Source organism: Bufo bufo, chromosome 9, assembly GCF_905171765.1.
Source record: "Bufo bufo chromosome 9, aBufBuf1.1, whole genome shotgun sequence".
NCBI lineage: Eukaryota > Metazoa > Chordata > Amphibia > Anura > Bufonidae > Bufo > Bufo bufo.
Window position 1 is genome coordinate 110,950,067 of NC_053397.1, and position 22,129 is coordinate 110,972,195.

Below are 22,129 nucleotides of genomic sequence, written 5' to 3' on the forward strand. Positions count from 1 at the left end.
TAAATATCTCGGTCAAATGCCAACTTTGTATAAAAAAATGGGAAAAGTTGTCTTTTGCCGAGATATTTCTCTCACCCAGCATGGGTATATGTAAAAAGACACCCCAAAACACATTGCCCAACTTCTCCTGAGTACGGTGATACCACATGTGTGACACTTTTTTGCAGCCTAGGTGGGCAAAGGGGCCCACATTCCAAATTGCACCTTTAGGATTTCACAGGGCATTTTTTACACATTTTGATTTCAAACTACTTCTCACGCATTAGGGCCCCTAAAATGCCAGGGCAGTATAACTACCCCACAAGTGACCCCATTTTGGAAAGAAGACACACCAAGGTATTTTGTGATGGGCATAGTGAGTTCATGGAAGTTTTGATTGTTTGTCACAAGTTAGTGGAATATGAGACTTTGTAAGGAAAAAAAATATATAAAAAATCATCATTTTCCGCTAACTTGTGACAAAAAATAAAAAGTTCTATGAACTCACTATGCCCATCAGCGAATACCTTAGGGTGTCTACTTTCCGAAATGGGGTCATTTGTGGGGTTTTTCTACTGTCTGGGCATTGTAGAACCTCAGGAAACATGACAGGTGCTCAGAAAGTCAGAGCTGCTTCAAAAAGCGGAAATTCACATTTTTGTACCATAGTTTGTAAACGCTATAACTTGTACCCAAACCATTTTTTTTATCAAAGACATGTAGAACAATAAATTTAGAGAAAATTTTAAATAGAAATGTAGTTTTATTTGAAAAATTTTACAACTGAAAGTGAAAAATGTCATTTTTTTGCCAAAAAATCGGTAAATTTCGATTAATAACAAAAAAAGTAAAAATGTCAGCAGCAATGAAATACCACCAAATGAAAGCTCTATTAGTGAGAAGAAAAGGAGGCAAAATTCATTTGGGTGGTAAGTTGCATGACCGAGCAATAAACCGTGAAAGTAGTGTAGTGCAGAATTGTAAAAAGTGGTCTGGCCATTAAGGGTGTTTAAGCTAGGGGAGCTGAGGTGGTTAAAATGGTTTGTTGTATATTTATTTATAGTATTGGTATCTGACAATAAAGGCGGAGCGATAGTGATTTTAGATACCCAAAATTATGATGAGGAATGTAGGAAACAATTGTCAGATACCAATACTTATATTGCACTAGAGAGGGACCTAATAGAGGACTATCATAAAGAGCTGGTTGAAATGTGTGAGAAAGCATACCATAAGGGAATACTTAACAAACCTGAATTGAACTTTATTTTAGGAACTCCGAGTAGACCACACACCCAATACAAAGAAATTATAAGGAAACCTTTTTTTTCTATTTTTTTCTTTTATGTATGCGAGAGCTCCGCATTTAAAGGGACCTTGTCTATGAAATAGATTGCATGAACTTTGTTATTTAGTTATTTATGTATATGTAAAGGCTGTTTTTTATGCATTGGATTTTATATTATGTATAAGATTTAATAAAAGTACATGCAAATTACTGTCAGCCAGCCATTTGTTCATTGTTATTTGGGTCTGTATTAACACTGAAGGGTGGTCAGTAGGCCAGGCTTCAGAGTAACTGGTGAGCATCATCTAGACCAGTGATGGGCAAACTACGACCCGCAGGCCGTGTACCGCCCAGCGGACCTTTTTATCCGGCCCGCGGAGCTGCTCATGTGACCGCGATGGGACCCCCCCCATTTCTGTCCGGAGGCAGCAGGAGTGGAGATGAGCGCTTCCATTGTGGAAGCGCTCCTCTCCATATTCATCTGTATCGCTGTCCTCAAGACAGCGATACAGATGAATGGTGCGGAGGAGCAGGGGAGAGTCGTCTCCCTTGCCCGTTCCTCTAATAGGCTACAGGCACTAGGCCTGCAGCCTATCAGAGGCCGGTGCAGGCGGCAGACGTATTTGCGCTGCCTGAGCTGTACAGAGCGGGACACAGGCTGGAAGAGGCCTGCATCGCATCACTGACAGCAGCATAAGGTAAGTATATGTGTTTATTGTTTTTATTATTTATAGTATACTGTGGCAAGAAGGGGGGTGGGGGCCCTATATACTGGCACAATATGGATTGGTACTATGGAGAAGAGGGGAAGCACTATGGGGGCCACTATGGAAAAGAGGGGAAGCACTATGGGGGCCCTATATACTGGCACAATATGGATTGGTACTATGGAGAAGAGGGGAAGCACTATGGGGGTCCTATATACTGGCACAATATGGATTGGTACTATGGAGAAGAGGGGGAAGCACTATGGGGGGCACTATGGAGAAGAGGGGGTAGCACTATGGGGGCCCTATATACTGGCACAATATGGGGGGGGCATTATGGAGACTTTGATGCCTTAACAAAAAAGGGAGACCAACAACACTGTTCCCACTAAAATCGAAGGTGAGTTATACATACTTTGTTATGAAAGAAATACACTGCATAAAAGTTTTGTACAATAACTCTTTTTATGCTTTTCTACCTTGAATTAAACTAAACTAAATTTTTATTTAATTTATATAATTTCACACAAACGCCCCATCCATCTACTCTTGGTCCGGCCCCCAGGTCCAATATATGAACCCATTGTGGCCCACGAGTCAAAAAGTTTGCCCACCTCTGGCTTGACTGTTAGTTTTGTAAAACCATTTTTGACCACAGCTATACCTAATATGTTTTTTTTTATTGTTTTATATATATTTATATGTAAAATTGGGAAAGAGGGGTGATTTAAACTTTTAATATTTCAGTGGGGTGTTTTTTTTAATTTATTTTTACTTTTGTTCTATTCACCCTAATAGATATCTATTAGGGTAAATAGGATTTTTACACTATCCATGCTGAGCTATGCCTCATGCCCTCATGCATAGTTCAGTAGGAAGATTACCATGGCAATCCTGGAAAGCTTCAGCAGTGTCTAGGCTGCTATTATAACCAATCGGAGCCCCGCGATTTCACTGTGGGGGCTCCGATCAGAAGGCAGAGGGAGCCACATCCCTCTCCCTTACCTCACAGATGCTGTGATTGGCGTTGATCGCAGTATTTGAAGGGTTAAATGACGTGTTCTGTGGGATTGCCAATCCCGATCATTGTGGCCGGGTGTCTGCTGTATGATACAGCTGGTACCCCCCGCCGCGTATTAAGCTGGTTCACTGCAGCAGCCCGCTCTATACAAACGCGCGCGCATAATGTCGTAAATGTACGGCATTATGTGTTAAGTGGTAAAAAGTTTAAAAGTAGCTGCATACAGTCCTAGGAGAACCCAGGGCAATCTGTGCTCTTTTGATTTGGGTTGAATTTATTTGTACCTGAATAAAACCTTCCATCTGATTTTTTTTTTTTTAAATGGACCTGAAATGAATTTAAAGAAATTGGCTCACCTCTAGTCACTGTGTTATCAGCAAAAATGCTATAGTATTGTGTGTAAGGAGATTTTATATATATATATATATATATATATATATATATACAGTACAGACCAAAAGTTTGGACACACCTTCTCATTCAAAGAGTTTTCTTTATTTTCATGACTATGAAAATTGTAGATTCACACTGAAGGCATCAAAACTATGAATTAACACATGTGGAATTATATACATAACAAACAAGTGTGAAACAACTGAAAATATGTCATATTCTAGGTTCTTCAAAGTAGCCACCTTTTGCTTTGATTACTGCTTTGCACACTCTTGGCATTCTCTTGATGAGCTTCAAGAGGTAGTCCCCTGAAATGGTTTTCACTTCACAGGTGTTCCCTGTCAGATTTAATAAGTGGGATTTCTTGCCTTATAAATGGGGTTGGGACCATCAGTGGCGTTGAGGAGAAGTCAGGTGGATACACAGCTGATAGTCCTACTGAATAGACTGTTAGAATTTATATTATGGCAAGAAAAAAGCAGCTAAGTAAAGAAAAACGAGTGGCCATCATTACTTTAAGAAATGAAGGTCAGTCAGTCAGCCGAAAAATTGGGAAAACTTTGAAAGTAAGGGCTATTTGACCATGAAGGAGATTGATGGGGTGCTGCGTCAGATGACCTGGCCTCCACAGTCACCGGACCTGAACCCAATCGAGATGGTTTGGGGTGAGCTGGACCGCAGAGTGAAGGCAAAAGGGCCAACAAGTGCTAAGCATCTCTGGGAACTCCTTCAAGACTGTTGGAAGACCATTTCAGGGGACTACCTCTTGAAACTCATCAAGAGAATGCCAAGAGTGTGCAAAGCAGTAATCAAAGCAAAAGGTGGCTACTTTGAAGAACCTAGAATATGACATATTTTCAGTTGTTTCACACTTGTTTGTTATGTATATAATTCCACATGTGTTAATTCATAGTTTTGATGCCTTCATAGTCATGAAAATAAAGAAAACTCTTTGAATGAGAAGGTGTGTCCAAACTTTTGGTCTGTACTGTATATACTCAGTATATATATATATATATATATATATATATATATATTAAATATATATATATATTAGTGATAACAGACATAATTACCTGGAAAAGAATATAATGGTAAGTTCGGAAAAGTATGATGTCCTGTGCAGATCATGACAGCGTCAAAAACAGCTACGTCTTGCTTATCTTCTTTTTCAGTGGTGACAATCCATTGGCCAGTGGCAGAAAATGTTGGGCTTCTTTTTATGCTGCACACTGTAGTCTGAAATACATTTACATAGAGTATGATATTACTAGTGGATTCATTATTTACACAGATGACAGATATCAGCTAACAATGCAACTGGCATTTAAAATATAGGAGACTTAAATAACATGCAAAACAATGAGTGATAGCACGTCACATCACTTATATCTGTATCATCAGGCAGTGGCACACTAGCAGCAACAGGATTTAAATATGCCACTTTTTGGTGGCAGTGTTTACACTATTAGATAATATGCTAAAAGTGAGCTGGGTCACATTGATGTCTGCAGCAACAGGCAGTGGCACATGTAACAGTATGAGGATCAACATATTTTTGCAGAAGATTAGTGATTATGAATGTGATGAAGATTTGGGTGTTTTACGTTAATCAGAAAATGAACTTGTAGCATTAGCAGCAGCAGCACTCACTCAAAGTCATGGATGCCAACCTGCCTGTACTTACTAACACACTCACTGACTGACTGAGTCTGACACCTAGCTTTCTCTAAAATATCTCTCTCTCTCTTTCTGTTCATTGTAAATTATCTATTTTCTTCTCCTCACTATGAAACACACTCACTATAAATAAACTATTTTAATTCTGTGTTTTACAATCTCTCTCTCAGATGTCCTATCTCTTTGTTGTATAACCACAGAGAACACTAGTATTTCCTGGTTGGGATGTTTTATAGTGGCTAAGACTCATTCATCCACATCCATCAGTGTAATCCCTCATGAATGGCTTGAGGTTGCCTGCAAGGCATTATCATACCTCCCAACCATCCTGGATCTGGTTGGGCGGTCTGGGATTTCAGTGGCTGTCCCACGTTCCCGGAACAGCTTAGGCATGTCCTGCTCCCAGATGACTGTAATGGTAAAGCAGCGAGTTGTCCGCTCCCCGCTTCACAATTCAGCTATCAGAGCTCCCTAGCAGCAGTACGATGCCCTCACACATCTCACTGACGGACTGTATAGCAGGAGCAATGGAATCAGCCTCTGTGCTGCTCCTACACAGCAGCGCAATGTGTAACAATATCCTGCCTGCTGGGGAGCGCCAGCATCTGAGCTTTGATCATCGGAGGAAGCAAGTGAGTATTTACGGTTTATTTATTTTTTACTTCCTCTGAAAGGGGCACAACTGGCCATGACTGTGAGGGGGCACATATTTGGCCATAAATACTGTAAAGAGGACACATATCTGGCCATAACTACTGTGAGGGGGCACATATCTGGCCATAAATACTGTGAAGGAGGCACATATCTGGCATAAATACTGTGAAGTGGCACATATCTGGCCATAACTGCTGTGAGGGTGCACATACTGTATCTGGCCATAACTACTGTGAAGGAGGCACATATCTGGCATAAATACTGTGAGGGGGCACATATCTGGCCATAACTACTGTGAGGGGGCACATATCTGGCCATAACTACTGTGAGGGGACACATATCTGACATAACTACTGACGCCATCCTTACAGGACAATTGCCCCCATCCAGCAACGTTACACATACAGGTCAACTTTGTCCCCCTTCTCCTTGCTGTCTCCATTCCCTCTGTTACGCTTCATCCAGTACTTTGATGAAGGCCTATGGCCGAAAACGTTCAGTTATTAACTGGATACCCACCTAAGAAATGAATACAGCACTTTAAGCAATCAAGTGGAATACAGGAGTTTTTTATTTTCAGTATCTGTCATATGGCATTTTTTTCTCAACGCTCCCGGAAGAAAATAAGCATTTCCTTTTGCAAGCCATGGAAGAGCAAAGTAAGATGTGGGCAGGCAAACACAAACGTAGGCATCATAGCTTTATTGAACCGCATGAAGTGGTATCACCCATGTCATGGGCAAACAGGTGGCAGACAGTCCCCGAAGCAGGAGTTCTCTCCTTCTCCTGATCCCTCTTGCACCAGCTAAGCCGCATCCACAGGCAGTACAGTCTTTCACATCAAAATCATCCCTTTCCGCTTCTCCTGCTCAAACTCCTCCTCTGCTCCATCTTCAGCCATTGATAACAGAATGCATGGCAATTAAACAAAACTCTATGCACCCAGCAAACCGATGATGCGCAATCTTAAAAGGTACACCTTCGGAGGCAATTTTTTTTATGATTGCATTTTACTCATTTTGGGCTAAAAATCTTTTTTTTCTATTGGTCTTTAATAAAAATATTGAGATGATCTGTCACAAAGGGTTAACTTTTTGTCTAGCTGCGTGAATGTACTTTTTACTTTGACTTCATGACTAAGGCTACAAGCACCAGTGAAAGTTTATGGGGCTATTCACATGGCCGTTCTTTTAACGGCCAGTGAATAGCGTCCGTCCAAAAATAGAACGGATGGACCCCATTGAAATCAATTAGACCGTTTTTAAAGGCCAATTGACAGAAGTGCACCCGTCTAAAAAACGGGTACACAGGCCATTTAGGGGTTAAAAAAAACCTCACCTCATCCACTTGCTCACGGAGCGGCAGTCTCTTCTCTCTTCATTGAGCAGGACCTGCCAAAGAACCTGCGATCTGCGTGGTGACGTAACCACGTGGGAGCGCGCAGTGATGTCATCGCGCACCTTCGGCAGGTCCTGTTCTGTGAAGAGAGAAGAGACAAGTGGATAAGGTGAGTTTTTTTTTTTTTTTTGGCTGTGGGATTCTATGGGGGCATTATATCAACCGTTGGGGACATTATAAAGCTGGGGGCCCTAAAAAAAAAAAAACACACTATGGGGGACATTATTTAAGATGGGGCCCTACATTGGGGGCATTATTAAAGCTAGGGGTGGTTAAAAAGATTATATACACTGTGGGGGACATTTATTTAGCTGGGGGCCTACATGGGGGACATTATTAAAGCTGGGGACAGTAAAAAAAAAATAATCTTACACTTTGGGGGAAATTATTTTTGCTGGGGGCCTGCATAGGGGCATTATTAAAGCTGGGGGCAGCAACAACAAAAAAATATCCTACACTATGGGGGGCATTTTAGCTGGGGCCCTACCATCCTGTGTGTGTTCTCAGAAGGGTGGGTCTAGAAATAACCGCCAATCAAATTCATACATTTTTCATGTCTGTTTCTAAGGGACATGAAAAACTGATCCAAAACAGATGCAAAACGGACATTAAAAACGGACACACAACCAGAAAATGGATGCATACACTGATGCAAAATGGCCATGAAAAACTGACGGTGTTGTGTGCATGAGGCCTAATAAACCTTATGTGTAATTTACTAAGAGGTCATAAACATTTATTTAAGGCTACTTTCCGTTTGTGAGATCCGTTCAGGGCTCTCACAAGTGGTCCAAAACAGATCAGTTTTGCCCTAATGCATTCTGAATGGAAAAGGATCAGCTCAGAATGCATTAGTTTGCATCCGATCAGTCTCCATTCCGCTCTGGAGGCGGACACCAAAACGCTGCCTGCAGCGTTTTGCTGTCTGCTTGACAAAACTGAGCCAAACGGATCCGTCCTGGCACACAATGTAAGTCAATAGGGACAGATCCATTTTCTCTGACACAATCTGGCACAATAGAAAACGGATCCGTCTCCCATGGAATTTCAATGGAGTTCGTGACGGATCCATGTTAGCTATGTTACAGATAATACAAACGGACCCGTTCATGATGGATGCATGCGGTTGTATTATTGTAACGGATCAGTTTTTGCAGATCCATGACGGATCCGCCCAAAAATCCGAGTGTGAAAGTATCCTAAGTCACATTCTTGTCAGTAAGATAAGAAATGAGCTACAATATGTGTTTATAATGTCAGAGAGCAAAGATAAGGAGCCATTCAAGTGAGCTGGCTGACAGAGCAGAGAAAAAATCCAGATCCTGCTACAAGAGCATCTCAGCCCTTTACAGAAAAAAGGGCTTCATATTTTTAATAATAACCAATATAAAAAAATATTTTTAGCTCCAAATCAGGACACTGCAACAATAAAAAATAAAAAATTGTCCTCAAAGATGAACATAACCTTTAATTCCCACCTGGCCCTTTTGCTGCCATTTATTTCTCCAAAAAAGCCATTGCTGCCTTGTACTCTCACATGGTGGAGAAAAAGGGGCCACTTTCTGCGATTGTCACTATGCAGCAAGGTTCACGCCACGTTGGACACCACCTGGAGAAGATTTTATAGGCAGGGACAGTACATGTCTTTCACGGCCCACTGTGTCAATGTTTTTTGTGGCAGCGGAGAGGCAGCACCCCAACAACATGGCCAAGTCCTTTTAACCTCTCGACGATTATATAGGCCAGTCTCCCACACCCAGGCACTTATCCACCTCCTCCATGTCCTTTTCCATGGACACAACACCGTCCCCAAAAGCATCAGGGCACAGCATTGCTCCCACTCACTGTAACAGTACTACATATTTTATGGCTGTGTAGAGTGCTAAAATATTAAATAATGTGCAAGATAATGCACCTGGGGCGTAAAAACCCAAGGGCAGAATATAGAATATTTGACACAGTCCTGACCTCAGTATCTGAGGAAAGGGATTTAGGAGTAATTATTTCAGAAGACTTAAAGGTGGGAAGACAATGTAATAGAGCAGCACGAAATGCCAGCAGAATGCTTGGATGTATAGGGAGAGGTATAAGCAGTAGAAAGAGTGAAGTGCTTATGCCGCTGTACAGAACACTGGTGAGACCTCACTTGGAGTATTGTGCGCAGTACTGGAGGCCATATCTCCAGAAGGATATAGATACTCTAGAGAGAGTTCAGAGAAGAGCTACTAAACTAGTACATGGATTGCAGGATAAAACTTACCAGGAAAGGTTAAAGGACCTTAATATGTATAGCTTGGAAGAAAGAAGAGACAGAGGGGATATGATAGAAACTTTTAAATACATAAAGGGAATCAACTCGGTAAAGGAAGAGAGCATATTTAAAAGAAGAAAAACTACCACAAGAGGACACAGTTTTAAATTAGAGGGGCAAAGGTTTAAAAGTAATATAAGGAAGTATTACTTTACTGAGAGAGTAGTGGATGCATGGAATAGCCTTCCTGCAGAAGTGGTAGCTGCAAATACAGTGAAGGGGTTTAAGCATGCATGGGATAGGCATAAGGCCATCCTTCATATAAGATAGGGCCGGTGGCTATCCATAGTATTCAGTATATTGGGCAGACTAGATGGGCCAAATGGTTCTTATCTGCCGACACATTCTATGTTTCTATGTTTCTATGTAATATATACCCACCATGATGTACAATCTAATCTTCTCTTTTCTTTTCTTTTCAATCTATCACTGCACTGTGCACCCTACTCACCTGCTTATCACTTGTGTCTTTTCTTCTCTCGTGAAGTACATAATTACTTGGTTGTATTTTATTTTATCTATGTGTACCCTATTGGCACTTATTTTTGTGTATGATCAACATAATATTGTAGCAATTCAGCCCCCATGGTTGGGTGCCTCCATTAACACTTATGCTATATATATACACTGCTCAAAAAAATAAAGGGAACACTTAAACAACACAATGTAACTCCAAGTCAATCACACTTCTGTGAAATCAAACTGTCCACTTAGGAAGCAACACTGAGTGACAATCAATTTCACATGCTGTTGTGCAAATGGGATAGACAACAGCTGGAAATTATAGGCAATTAGCAAGACACCCCCAATAAAGGAGTGGTTCTGCAGGTGGTAACCACAGACTACTTCTCAGTTCCTATGTTTCCTGGCTGGTGTTTTGGTCACTTTTGAATGCTGGCGGTGCTTTCACTCTAGTGGTAGCATTAAACGGAGTCTACAACCCACACAAGTGGCTCAGGTAGTGCAGCTTATCCAGGATGGCACATCAATGCGAGCTGTGGCAAGAAGGTTTGCTGTGTCTGTCAGCGTAGTGTCCAGAGCATGGAGGCGCTACCAGGAGACAGGCCAGTACATCAGGAGACGTGGAGGAGGCCGTAGGAGCCAGAGCCCTGCAAAATGACCTCCAGCAGGCCACAAATGTGCATGTGTCTGCTCAAACGGTCATAAACAGACTCCATGAGGGTGATATGAGGGCCCGACGTCCACAGGTGGGGGTTGTGCTTACAGCCCAACACCGTGCAGGACGTTTGGCATTTGCCAGAGAACACCAAGATTGGCAAATTCGCCACTGGCGCCCTGTGCTCTTCACAGATGAAAGCAGGTTCACACTGAGCACATGTGACAGACGTGACAGAGTCTGGAGACGCCGTGGAGAACGTTCTGCTGCCTGCAACATCCTCCAGCATGACCGGTTTGGCATTGGGTCAGTAATGGTGTGGGGTGGCATTTCTTTGGAGGGCCGCACAGCCCTCCATGTGCTCGCCAGAGGTAGCCTGACTGCCATTAGGTACCGAGATGAGATCCTCAGACCCCTTGTGAGACCATATGCTGGTGCGGTTGGCCCTGGGTTCCTCCTAATGCAAGACAATGCTAGACCTCATGTGGCTGAAGTGTGTCAGCAGTTCCTGTAAGACGAAGGCATTGATGCTATGGACTGGCCCGCCCGTTCCCCAGACCTGAATCCAATTGAGCACATCTGGGACATCATGTCTTGCTCTATCCACCAACGTCACGTTGCACCACAGACTGTCCAGGAGTTGGCAGATGCTTTAGTCCAGGTCTGGGAGGAGATCCCTTAGGAGACCGTCCGCCACCTCATCAGGAGCATGCACAGGCATTGTAGGGAGGTCATACAGGCAAGTGGAGGCACACTACTGAGCCTCATTTTCACTTGTTTTAAGGACATTACATCAAAGTTGGATCAGCCTGTAGTGTGTTTTTCCACTTTAATTTTGAGTGTGACTCCAAATCCAGACCTCCATGGGCTAAAAAATTTTATTTCCATTTTTTATTTTTGTGTGATTTTGTTGTCAGCACATTCAACTATGTAAAGAACAAAGTATTTCAGAAAAATATTTTATTAATTCAGATCTAGGATGTGTTATTTTTGTGTTCCCTTTATTTTTTTGAGCAGTGTATATATATATATCTGCTTCACGCATTAGCACTTTATGTCAAGCTAAGTCAGCTGCTGCTTTGGGATACTGGCACTTGTGCCACTATTCCCTTTCACAATATATGGTATGCACCCTTTTATTGTTTATTGTCCATGGTGTGATTTTGATTATGATGAGTATGAACATGGTCTTGTAATATATCATCGCCATGTGGTGGGGTGTAATCCACCTGTCCATAGCGCAATGTAGTCACCTATTATCGAGTAGTATGAGGGGTTAACGATGTGTCTTGTTATACTGTTTTATTCTATCTTTTGTTCAGCTCCTACCTGCCGGCACTGCGGTCATGTGTTTGTTCACATGATCGCTCTGTCAGCCTAGTCCTGCCCCTACTGGGTGCTTTTGATTGGCTCTTCTGGTGGAGTCTGGGCGTGCCCTCTGACACATCTCTGACACTGCGGTCATGTGTTTGTTCACATGATCGCTCTGTCAGTCTAGTCCTGCCCCTACTAGGTGCTTTTGCCTCCACTGACTGGTCCTCAATTACTGGAGCTTCAACTACATTGGTGGCGTCATTCAGGTCCTGCAATCTTAATGGCATAAGGCCATCCTTTATATAAGATAGGGCCAGGGGCTATCCATAGTATTCAGTATATTGGGCAGACTAGATGGGCCAAATGGTTCTTATCTGCCGACACATTCTATGTTTCTATGTTTCTATGTTTCTATGTTTCTATGTGTGTGTCTATACCTATATATCTGTAAAGATGTATTCCAGTTTTGGTCTCAGGAAAAGAAGCAATTTGTCTGCGTCTCCCTTGTGGGGGTCACCACCTGGGGTCATTATCAGAAGGTGTATTTGTAGTGTCCCACTACGTATGGGTGGGCACTACTAAGGGTCATGTTGCCCCACCCCTGGTGGGAAATTGCTATTGTATTTTATATTGCATTGTAATGTATATTGCATTGTAACGATTATCTCCTGTACCAGGCCTGCTAGGGGTGTAGTTTCTCCTCCTAAGCTGTAGAGGGAGCTAGGGAACCCCCTAGTATATATAGTTAGGCCCAGACAGGAAAGAGTAGTTCAGTCCAGTCCAGTGCAGGAGGCTAAGTAGCTCAGTCTAGCCTGCCTGAGTTCCTGAGTAAGAAAAGCTCAGAAGTTAACCCAGGAGAAGAAGTTGCCTCCTGCAGATATCTAGCACCTTGTAAAGTACAGTGCAGAGCCACTTTTATCCAGCTTTGTAGAAAGCTGAAGGGCAGAAGGATATTTACAGCAAGAGAATTTATACCAGAGGAAGGTTTCCCTACCCAAGGATAAAGCCAGCTATAGGGCATACGGTCCTTGGAGAAAGCCAGACAGGATCTGAGGAAAATACAGCCTGATCTGTAAGTGTTATTCCCTCTGAGTATCTTGCAAAGACTTTGCCTGCCATTTATGTGAAGCCTGCCTGTGACCAACATTTTTCATGTGGAACTAACTGAAACCTGTAAATAGTTGAACTGTTCAGTAAAAAGAAGTTCTGGTTCACTGCAACTTTGTGTACCTCAATTATTCCTCCAACAAATCAGTGCGCCACCGTTACCGGCACTGGCGTCACAAACTGTAAGGGATCTTGCCACAGGCACGCTAAACTTCCAACACCCAGGGCACCTCACCTACCACCCGGCCTGGTCCCTATATTCAGAGAGTGCCCCAGAAGATCTATGTGCCAGCCTCTCCATCACTGCTGTACGCCTGCCCAGGGTCTTCTACAAACTGTGAGTACTAAGATCAACTCTCGGTCTGCTAACTGACCCCCGTGACCTCACATTCGCTCCGCCTGAAGGACTGGCGTACTGCATATTTTGGCGTCACGAACAGGATACAAAATATTCCTACGCCATAGTGGAATCTGAACTGTGTGCCATAATTGCCTATTCAGTGATAAATGCCCTATCTGTTTATTTGAAAATTGTTGGGCCAAAGAACTGTGGAAAATCGCGGTGTGAAAACTGTATATTGTGGACTGTTTGCTGCTTTTTGAACCACCGCTTGCTGTCAGTGAATTGACAGCCTTATGCTTAAAGACGGCCGCCTAAGCTGACTGGAATTATCGTTGCGCCATCGTTGTGTCCGTCTGGCGCGAAAAAGAAGAGGAGGTACCGCCCTGCCTTCAAAGAAGATACCGCCTACCTCGAATCTGGAAGCTCCAAGAGGCCGCGCCTATCTCCTGACGCTGCGCGTGGGACCTCCGCACGACGTGATCACGTACCTCGCGAGACTTGGACTGCGCATCACCGGAGTGAGTAAAACTTCGATATTATCTAGCCCCTTTGTATTCAAGTACCGGGAAGATTCCGATCCTTGCTGGGAAACTAGGGGGAGGCCCCTCATTAGCAATAAAGGACTCAATCCGGGGGAAGCACATTCAATTTGTATTTCGGCCTGCTCCGCCGCTCATTAAAGGGCCATACCCTCTCCGTGGTCACCCTTAGCAACGGCCTGAGAGAGCGAAGTCCAGCGTGAGTCCGCCTAAAGAACTTGCCTCCATAGACCACGCCATGTCCGCATCTGAGGAAACGGGGCAGGTGGCCCCCAACGAGCCTTCTGTAATTCACGCAGATGAGAACAGGGCGCCCGCCGCTTTGGCAGCATCCAGTCTAGTGCCGCTGACCATGCCATATTACTTTGGGGCCCCCTGGTTCCCGCGATACTCCGGGGAAGCCCACAAACTGAAAGACTTTAAAGACCAAATCATGGCCTTATTCCGGCTCTATCCTATCTCTGCGGAGCAACAGATGGAGATCCTCTTAGCGCAGTTAGAAGGGGTCGCCCGCAGGGAAGTCATGTCATGGCCCAGCTCTGAAAAAAATAACATGGGACAGATCTTTGATCGCCTCGGCACCACGTTTGAAGCTAGCACGGTGTCGGAAGTTAAGATGCGATTTTTCAGCAGAAAGCAAAAGCCCGGTGAGTCACTCCGTGATTTTGCTTTGTCCCTGCAAGAGACCTTGAGGGCCATGGTCCAGGTGGACCCCCGGGAGGCTGAAGACCAAGACCGGACTCTGAGAGAGCAGTTCATTGCGGGTGTAAACACTGAACACTTAAAGGGCCAGCTGAGGATGCTGTCGGCCCAACACCCCAATTGTGCGTTTGTGGACTTTAAGGAGCCGGTCATCAGTATCCTGGGTCAAAACCCACCCACAGGCCCGGTGGCCTCCCTTGAACCTCAGGCCTGCCAGCCAAAAATTATTGATGTGAAAACGTCCGGAGCCAGTCAAGCCACCCAGGCTCCAGTAATAGATGTGGTGGCAACGTTAATGGAGCAAGTTAACCATCTCACTAAGAGCCTGGAAAAGGTGTGCAGGAAAATAGAGGAATGGGAAAGACCATTGTTATTGGAAGATGAAAGCCCCCTATCTCAAAGGCTCCTCCCGCCTGCATATAAAGAGGTCTACCCCAAAGAACCCGATGGGCGACAGAGTTACCGGTCTAAGAATCGCAAACAGCCTGTCTGCACCTATTGTAAAAAATATGGCCATACTGAGACAACGTGTTGGCAGTTAAATGGGCCACCCCCGAGGCCGAGGACCGCCCCTCGGGAGGTAGAACAGCAGGTCCAAGGGATCCAAGTTGGATGCCCAGATACGTGGGATCTCGTCCGAAAATTAACATATGTATTAACGGAATACCTTTTGAAGCCCTGCTGGATACTGGGTCTCAGGTCACCACCATCCAACGACCCACCTTTGACAAATTCTGGGATTCAAGTCTCCTCACCCAGCCACCGGAATCTTGGCTGGATATCATTGCTAGCAACGGCAAGCCGGTGAAAGTCCATGGGTACTGGGAACCTACCCTCCAGATGGGAGAAGCCACCTTACCACAGCGTGATTGTGGTAAGGTGTGATTGTGGTGCAAGCCGGAGATAAAGGAGGACACCCCGTGATCTTAGGGACTAATGTCTTTAAAAATTGCTACTCTGAGGTACTTGAGGCCCTGAACCAATCCATACCCTCAGCTTCACCTGCTTCTAAAAGAGTCGATCAAAAGACTACCAGTGTGCTGTGTGCTCAGCAAAAATTTGCAAATGGGAAAGGAGAAATCTGCACTGCCCGGATCCGGGATAACCGGCCGGTAATCCTGCAACCGAATTCCCAGATCATTTTGTGGTGCCTTGCTGTACTAGGGAGCCAGGGCCAAGACTATCAAGCCCTGGTGGAGCCTATCCAAATTGAAAATCATCCCTTCGTGCGAGCAGCCAAGAGCCTGGTGACCGTATCTCAAGGTAAAGTGCCTGTCCGTTTGGTTAATTTCAGTGATCACCCTGTTGCTCTCTCTAAGCACTGCCCTGTTGCTCAGCTTTTCCAGGTATCCTTCCAGGATGTTATCTGTCTGCCTGCCACGGAGATGTCTCAAACTGCAAAGAGCAGCAGCGCCCCTGCCAGCGCCTCTTCAGTATCCTGGTGGGAGGAACTTCATGTGGGGAACGAATCCACCCCGAAGGATCAAATAGAGGGACTCCTGAATCTGGTGAAGGAGCACCACCAGGCCTTTAGCAAGCACTCCACGGACTATGGATAGGACAGTGTAATCAAACACACCATACCTACTGGCTCTCATCCTCCTATCAAGGAGAGATACAGACCCATACCGCCTACTACCTACCAGTTCGTAAAAGAGATGATACAGGAAATTAAGGACTCTAACATAATCCGGGACAGTCATAGTCCCTGGGCTGCACCCCTAGTTCTTGTTCGTAGAAAAGGTGGCAGCTTCAGGTTCTGTGTGGACTATAGAAAAATCAATCAAATCACCCACAAAGACACTTATCCGTTGCCACACATTGAAGAATCTTTGATTGCCCTGGAATCATCAGCCTGCTTCTCAACTCTTGACTTAACCAGTGGATATTGGCAGGTGCCTATGGCCCCGGAAGACCGGGAAAAAAACGCTTTTACCACGCCTATGGGCCTGTTCGAATTTAACTACATGCCTTTCGGACTGTGTAATGCTCCAGGGAGGTTTACCAGCGGTTGATGGAGCGTTGTTTAGGCCATAAGAACTTTGAGACTGTATTGCTATACTTGGATTACGTCATTATCTACTCCAAGACATATGAGGATCATTTAAAGCATCTGGCCGAAGTGTTTCAAGTCCTCACTAAATATGGCCTTAAAGTCAAGCCATCCAAGTGCCATCTGCTGAAACCAGCTGTGAAGTACCTGGGCCATGTTGTTAGTGCAGAAGGAGTCCAGCCTGATCCTGATAAACTTGCGGCTGTCCGCAATTGGCCTACTCCCACCACCGTGAAAGAGGTGAGAAGTTTCCTCAGTTTTGCAGGGTATTACAGACGCTTCATCCCACATTTTGCACAGATTGCGGATCCAATCCAGGAACTCCTGAGGGGGCATCCCAAAAAGAGTCCAAAGACTCCTATCCCTGTTGAATGGAGTGAGGAGCGGGAGATTGCCTTTCAGCTCCTGAAGAAGAAGCTGACGAACCCCCTGTCCTGGGTTACCCGGATTATCAGAAGCCATTCCACCTCTATACGGATGCCAGTAAAAGAGGCCTGGGAGCCGTGTTGGCGCAGGTGCAAGACAACAAAGAGAGGGTGATTGCCTACGCCAGTAGATCCCTGAGGGGAGCTGAGAAAAACGATCAGAATTATAGTTCCTTCAAGCTGGAGTTCCTTGCTTTAGTGTGGGCTGTGACTGAAAAATTCAAGGACTACCTTGCTGCCACTCCGTTTGTCGCCTTCACTGACAACAATCCCCTGGCGCATCTGAATACAGCCAAGTTAGGGGCTCTGGAGCAAAGATGGGCCTCCCGCCTTGCCAACTATGACTTCACTGTGAAATACCGGGCAGGTCGCTCAAATGATAATGCTGATGCCCTGTTTCGGCTTCCCACTACAGAAGCACCTGATGAACCAAAAGATGCCTGGGAAGAAGTGGAGATGCCGGCGTTTTACAACAAATTTGCTCAGCAAGATAATGTTCACACTGAAGATCACTCAGCTGCTGACCCCTCTCCACCGACTAATCCTGACTCCAGGGGCGAACAAGAAAGGTGGATTAAGCTCCAGTCAGAAAGTAGAGTCCTTGGTGAACTGCTCGACTTCCTTACTAGTGGAAGAACTCCTGAGAGAGTCCACAGGAAGAGTGCAGAGCCAGAACTATTGAAATTGTGGAGACATCTCCACCAACTCTTCCTTCAAAAAGGCCTGTTGCTAAGAAGGAGCCTGGATCCAGTGTCCTGCGATAGGGTGTACCAGATCCTCCTACCACGTCGAGACGCCAGTCTTGTGTTAGAGATGTATCATAAACGGTCCGGACACTTCGGCGTGCAGAAAACTGAGGCCACCATTCGCAGAAGGTTCTATTGGATTGGGATGAGAGAAGACATTGAAAAGTGGTGCCGGGAGTGTACTCCCTGTGCTGTCGGGAGAAGTGAGCGCCATGACCAGAGAGCACCTCTCCACCCTATCGTGAGTAAAACTCCCCTGGAGCTTGTTGCTATTGATCATGTGAAGTTGGAGCCAAGTCGCTCAGGTTATACTTATGCCATGACCATTATTGATCACTTCACTAAGTTTGTTGTAGCAGTGCCTGTGAAAGACCTGACAGCCAAGACCGCGGCGGAAGCATTCTGGAAGCATTTCCTCCTGCCCTACGGCTGCCCAGAGAGAATCCTCACCGACCAGGGGTCTGCGTTTGAATCACAGTTGTTCCAGGAGTTGTGCCTGTTACATAATTGCCAGAAGGTCCGGACCACAGCCTATTATCCGAAAGGTAACGGACTCTGTGAAAAAATGAATCAAACTCTCATCGAAATGTTGAGAGCAGTGCCCCCTGAGACAAGGGGTAATTGGCCTACTCTGCTGCCACAACTTATTTATACGTATAACAATACAATTCACTGCTCCACCGGGTACACGCCTTTCTATTTGATGTTTGGCTGTCAAGGGAGGCTGCCTGCTGATCACTCCCTAGACGTGCAAATACCTGATGTCATCAACCCACTACCAAAGACTGATTGGGTGGTGGTCGGTGGAGCATCAAAGACGTCTTCTTAATGCCAAAGAGATTGTTCAGGAGCGCATGGAAAGTGCCCGAGAGCGGCAGCAGAGAGACTATGACCTGGCTGCTCATGTGGAACCTCTTGCTATAGGAGACGTGGTGTGGTTGAGGAATAACCACCGAACCAGCAAGCTGGACAGTAAGTGGGAGAGGACTCCCTATGTCATAACTGCTATTCCTAATGCTGAGACCCACGTTTACCAAATTTCCAGGGAGGGTAAAGGCTCCCAGATCGTACACAGGAACAGTTTAAAGCCCTGCATAGAAGGAGAAACTGCAACAGAGGACATTGAGCCAGAGTATCCTGAGCGAGAGTCGTCAGTCCAACCTGTTGATCCTATGCAGGCCGTTGAGAACCTGTTACATGACAAAGAGCCACTTCATTGGTTCCTCACACCCTGGTTGGACTTGGTGGTACCGGCTCCAGTTCCTGCTAGTCTCCAACCCCAGGATGACCTATGCCAGGGTATAATTTCATGATTATCTCCTGTACCAGGCCTGCTAGGGGTGTAGTTTCTCCTCCTAAGCTGTAGAGGGAGCTAGGGAACCCCCTAGTATATATAGTTAGGCCCAGACAGGAAAGAGTAGTTCAGTCCAGTCCAGGAGGCTAAGTAGCTCAGTCTAGCCTGCCTGAGTTCCTTAGTAAGAAAAGCTCAGAAGTTAACCCAGGGGAAGAAGTTGCCTCCTGCAGATATCTAGCACCTTGAAAAGTACAGTGCAGAGCCACTTTTATCCAGCTAAGTAGAAAGCTGAAGGGCAGAAGGATATTTACAGCAAGAGGATTTATACCAGAGGAAGGTTTCCCTACCCAAGGATAAAGCCAGCTATAGAGCATACGGGCCTTGGAGAAAGCCAGACAGGATCTGAGGAAAATACAGCCTGATCTGTAAGTGTTATTCCCTCTGAGTATCTTGCAAAGACTTTGCCTGCCATTTATGTGAAGCCTGCCTGTGACCAACATTTTTCATGTGGAACTAACTGAAACCTGTAAATAGTTGAACTGTTCAGTAAAAAGAAGTTCTGGTTCACTGCAACTTTGTGTACCTCAATTATTCCTCCAACAAATCAGTGTGCCACCGTTACCGGCACTGGCGTCACGAACTGTAAGGGATCTTGCCACAGGCACGCTAAACTTTCAACCAGGGCACCTCACCTATCACCCGGCCTGGTCCCTATATTCAGAGAGTGCCCCAGAGGATCTATGTGCCAGCCTCTCCATCACTGCTGTATGCCTGCCCAGGGTCTTCTACAAACTGTGAGTACTAAGAGCAACCCTTGGTCTGCTAACTGACCCCCGTGACCTCACAATCGCTCCCCCTGAAGGACTGGCGTACTGCATATTCTTGAGAAGTTCTCATTAGCTACTTCTAGGAAGTCCTCATGTTATCAAAGTAGCTATCTATATATATATATATATATATATATATATATATACATACATATATATATATATATATATATACATATATATACACACAGTTGCAAGAAAAAATATGTGAACCCTTTGGAATTATATGGATTTCTTCACAAATTGGTCATAAAATGTGATCTGATCTTCATCTAAGTCACAACAATAGACAATCACAGTCTGCTTAAACTAATAACACACAAAGAATTAAATGTTACCATGTTTTTATTGAACACACCATGTAAACATTCACAGTGCAGGTGGAAAAAGTATGTGAACCCTTGGATTTAATAACTGGTTGACCCTCCTTTGGCAGCAATAACTTCAACCAAACCTTTCCTGTAGTTGCAGATCAGACGTGCACAACGGTCAGGAGTAATTCTTGACCATTCCTCTTTACAGAACTGTTTCAGTTCAGCAATATTCTTGGGATGTCTGGTGTGAATCGCTTTCTTGAGGTCATGCCACAGCATCTCAATCGGGTTGAGGTCAGGACTCTGACTGTGTCACTCTAGAAGGCGTATTTCCTTCTGTTTAAGCCATTCTGTTGTTGATTTACTTCTATGCTTTGGGTCGTTGTCCTGTTGCAACACCCATTTTCTGTTGAGCTTCAGCTGGTGGACAGATGGCCTTAAGTTCTCCTGCAAAATGTCTTGATAAACTTGGGAATTAATTTTTCCTTCGATGATAGCAATCCGTCCAGGCCCTGACCCAGCAAAGCAGCCCCAAACCATGATGCTCCACCACCATACTTCACAGTTGGGATGAGGTTTTGATGTTGGTGTGCTGAGCATATTTTTCTCCACACATAGCGTTGTGTGTTTCTTCCAAACAACTCAACTTTGGTTTCATCTGTCCACAGAATATTTTGCCAGTACTTCTGTGGAACATCCAGGTGCCCTTGTGCAAACTGTAAACGTGCAGCAATGTTTTTTTTTGGACAGCAGTGGCTTCCTCTGTGGTATCCTCCCATGAGATCCATTCTTGTTTAGTGTTTTACGTATCGTAGATTCGCTAACAGGGATGTTAGCATATGCCAGAGACTTTTGTAAGTCTTTAGCTGACACTCTAGGATTCTTCTTCACCTCATTGAGCAGTCTGTGCTGTGCTCTTGCAGTCATATTTACAGGACGGCAACTCCTAGCGAGAGTAGCTGCAGTGCTGAACTTTCTCCATTTATAGACAATTTGTCTTACCGTGGACTGATAAACAGCAAGGCTTTTGGAGATACTTTTATAACCCTTTCCAGCTTTATGCAAGTCAACAATTCTTAATTGTAGGTCTTCTGAGAGCTCTTTTATGCGAGGCATCATTCACATCAGGCAATGCTTCTTGTGAAAAGCAAACCCAGAACTGATGTGTGTTTTTCATAGGGCAGGGCAACTGTAATCAACATGTCACGAGTTGGAGGTCCCAGGAGAGACCACAGCGTCGTCAAGCAATAAACGGAAATCAGGTACAGACACATAAGAGTTTATTGCACAAACAAAAACATGGAAGGCAGCACAGACAAAACATGACTAGCAGAACAGATAACAGAAAGACAGGAAAGAAGACGGGAAAGGACGTAAATGAACAAGTAGGGAAACCCACAGAGCACAGGCAGACAGACACAGATCCCATGGGTCAGCAGCATGGGAGATAGAGTACAAACCAGGAGCAGAGCAGGACAAGACAACACACACCAGGAGAGCTGACCCAGAACTGAGGAAACCTCAGCCTTATATACAGGTTCCATGGGTGCAGCGGAGAGACCACACCCATGGAGCAGACAGAGGATTAACTCCTAATAGGAACACAGGGGAGTTAACCCATACAGAACCACAAATAATACACAGGAACAGAACTTCAGCGAGGAGCGCCGAACAAGCAAGAACGGAAGGTCACAGCCAGAGATAGTGGCTGTGACACTCCCACCCCTCAAAGCCCCCCCCCCTCTCCTCCCAAACAGAAAGGGGAAGAAGTGGGGCAACAAACCAAACAGAACCAGACAAGGGGACAGAAATCAAAAGGGTGACGAGGTACATGGGCAGGAACACACACGACGACCGCAACCAGCCCAACCCCTGAAAACCAGCCTACACAGAGAGTCCGCAGCCAGTACGCCAGGG

At 45.0% G+C, this 22,129-nt stretch overlaps 1 protein-coding gene across 2 annotated transcripts in view; it reads right to left on the bottom strand.

Moving 5' to 3' along the window:
- LOC120978499 (flavin-containing monooxygenase 5-like) overlaps positions 1-22,129 on the bottom strand; it is a 463,632-nt gene that overhangs the window by 158,475 nt on the left and 283,028 nt on the right. For both annotated transcript variants that reach the window (XM_040406667.1, XM_040406666.1), the window contains exon 4: positions 4,465-4,627. In XM_040406667.1, coding sequence (XP_040262601.1) covers positions 4,465-4,627 — 163 coding nt within the window. The remainder of the gene's footprint in view (positions 1-4,464; positions 4,628-22,129) is intronic.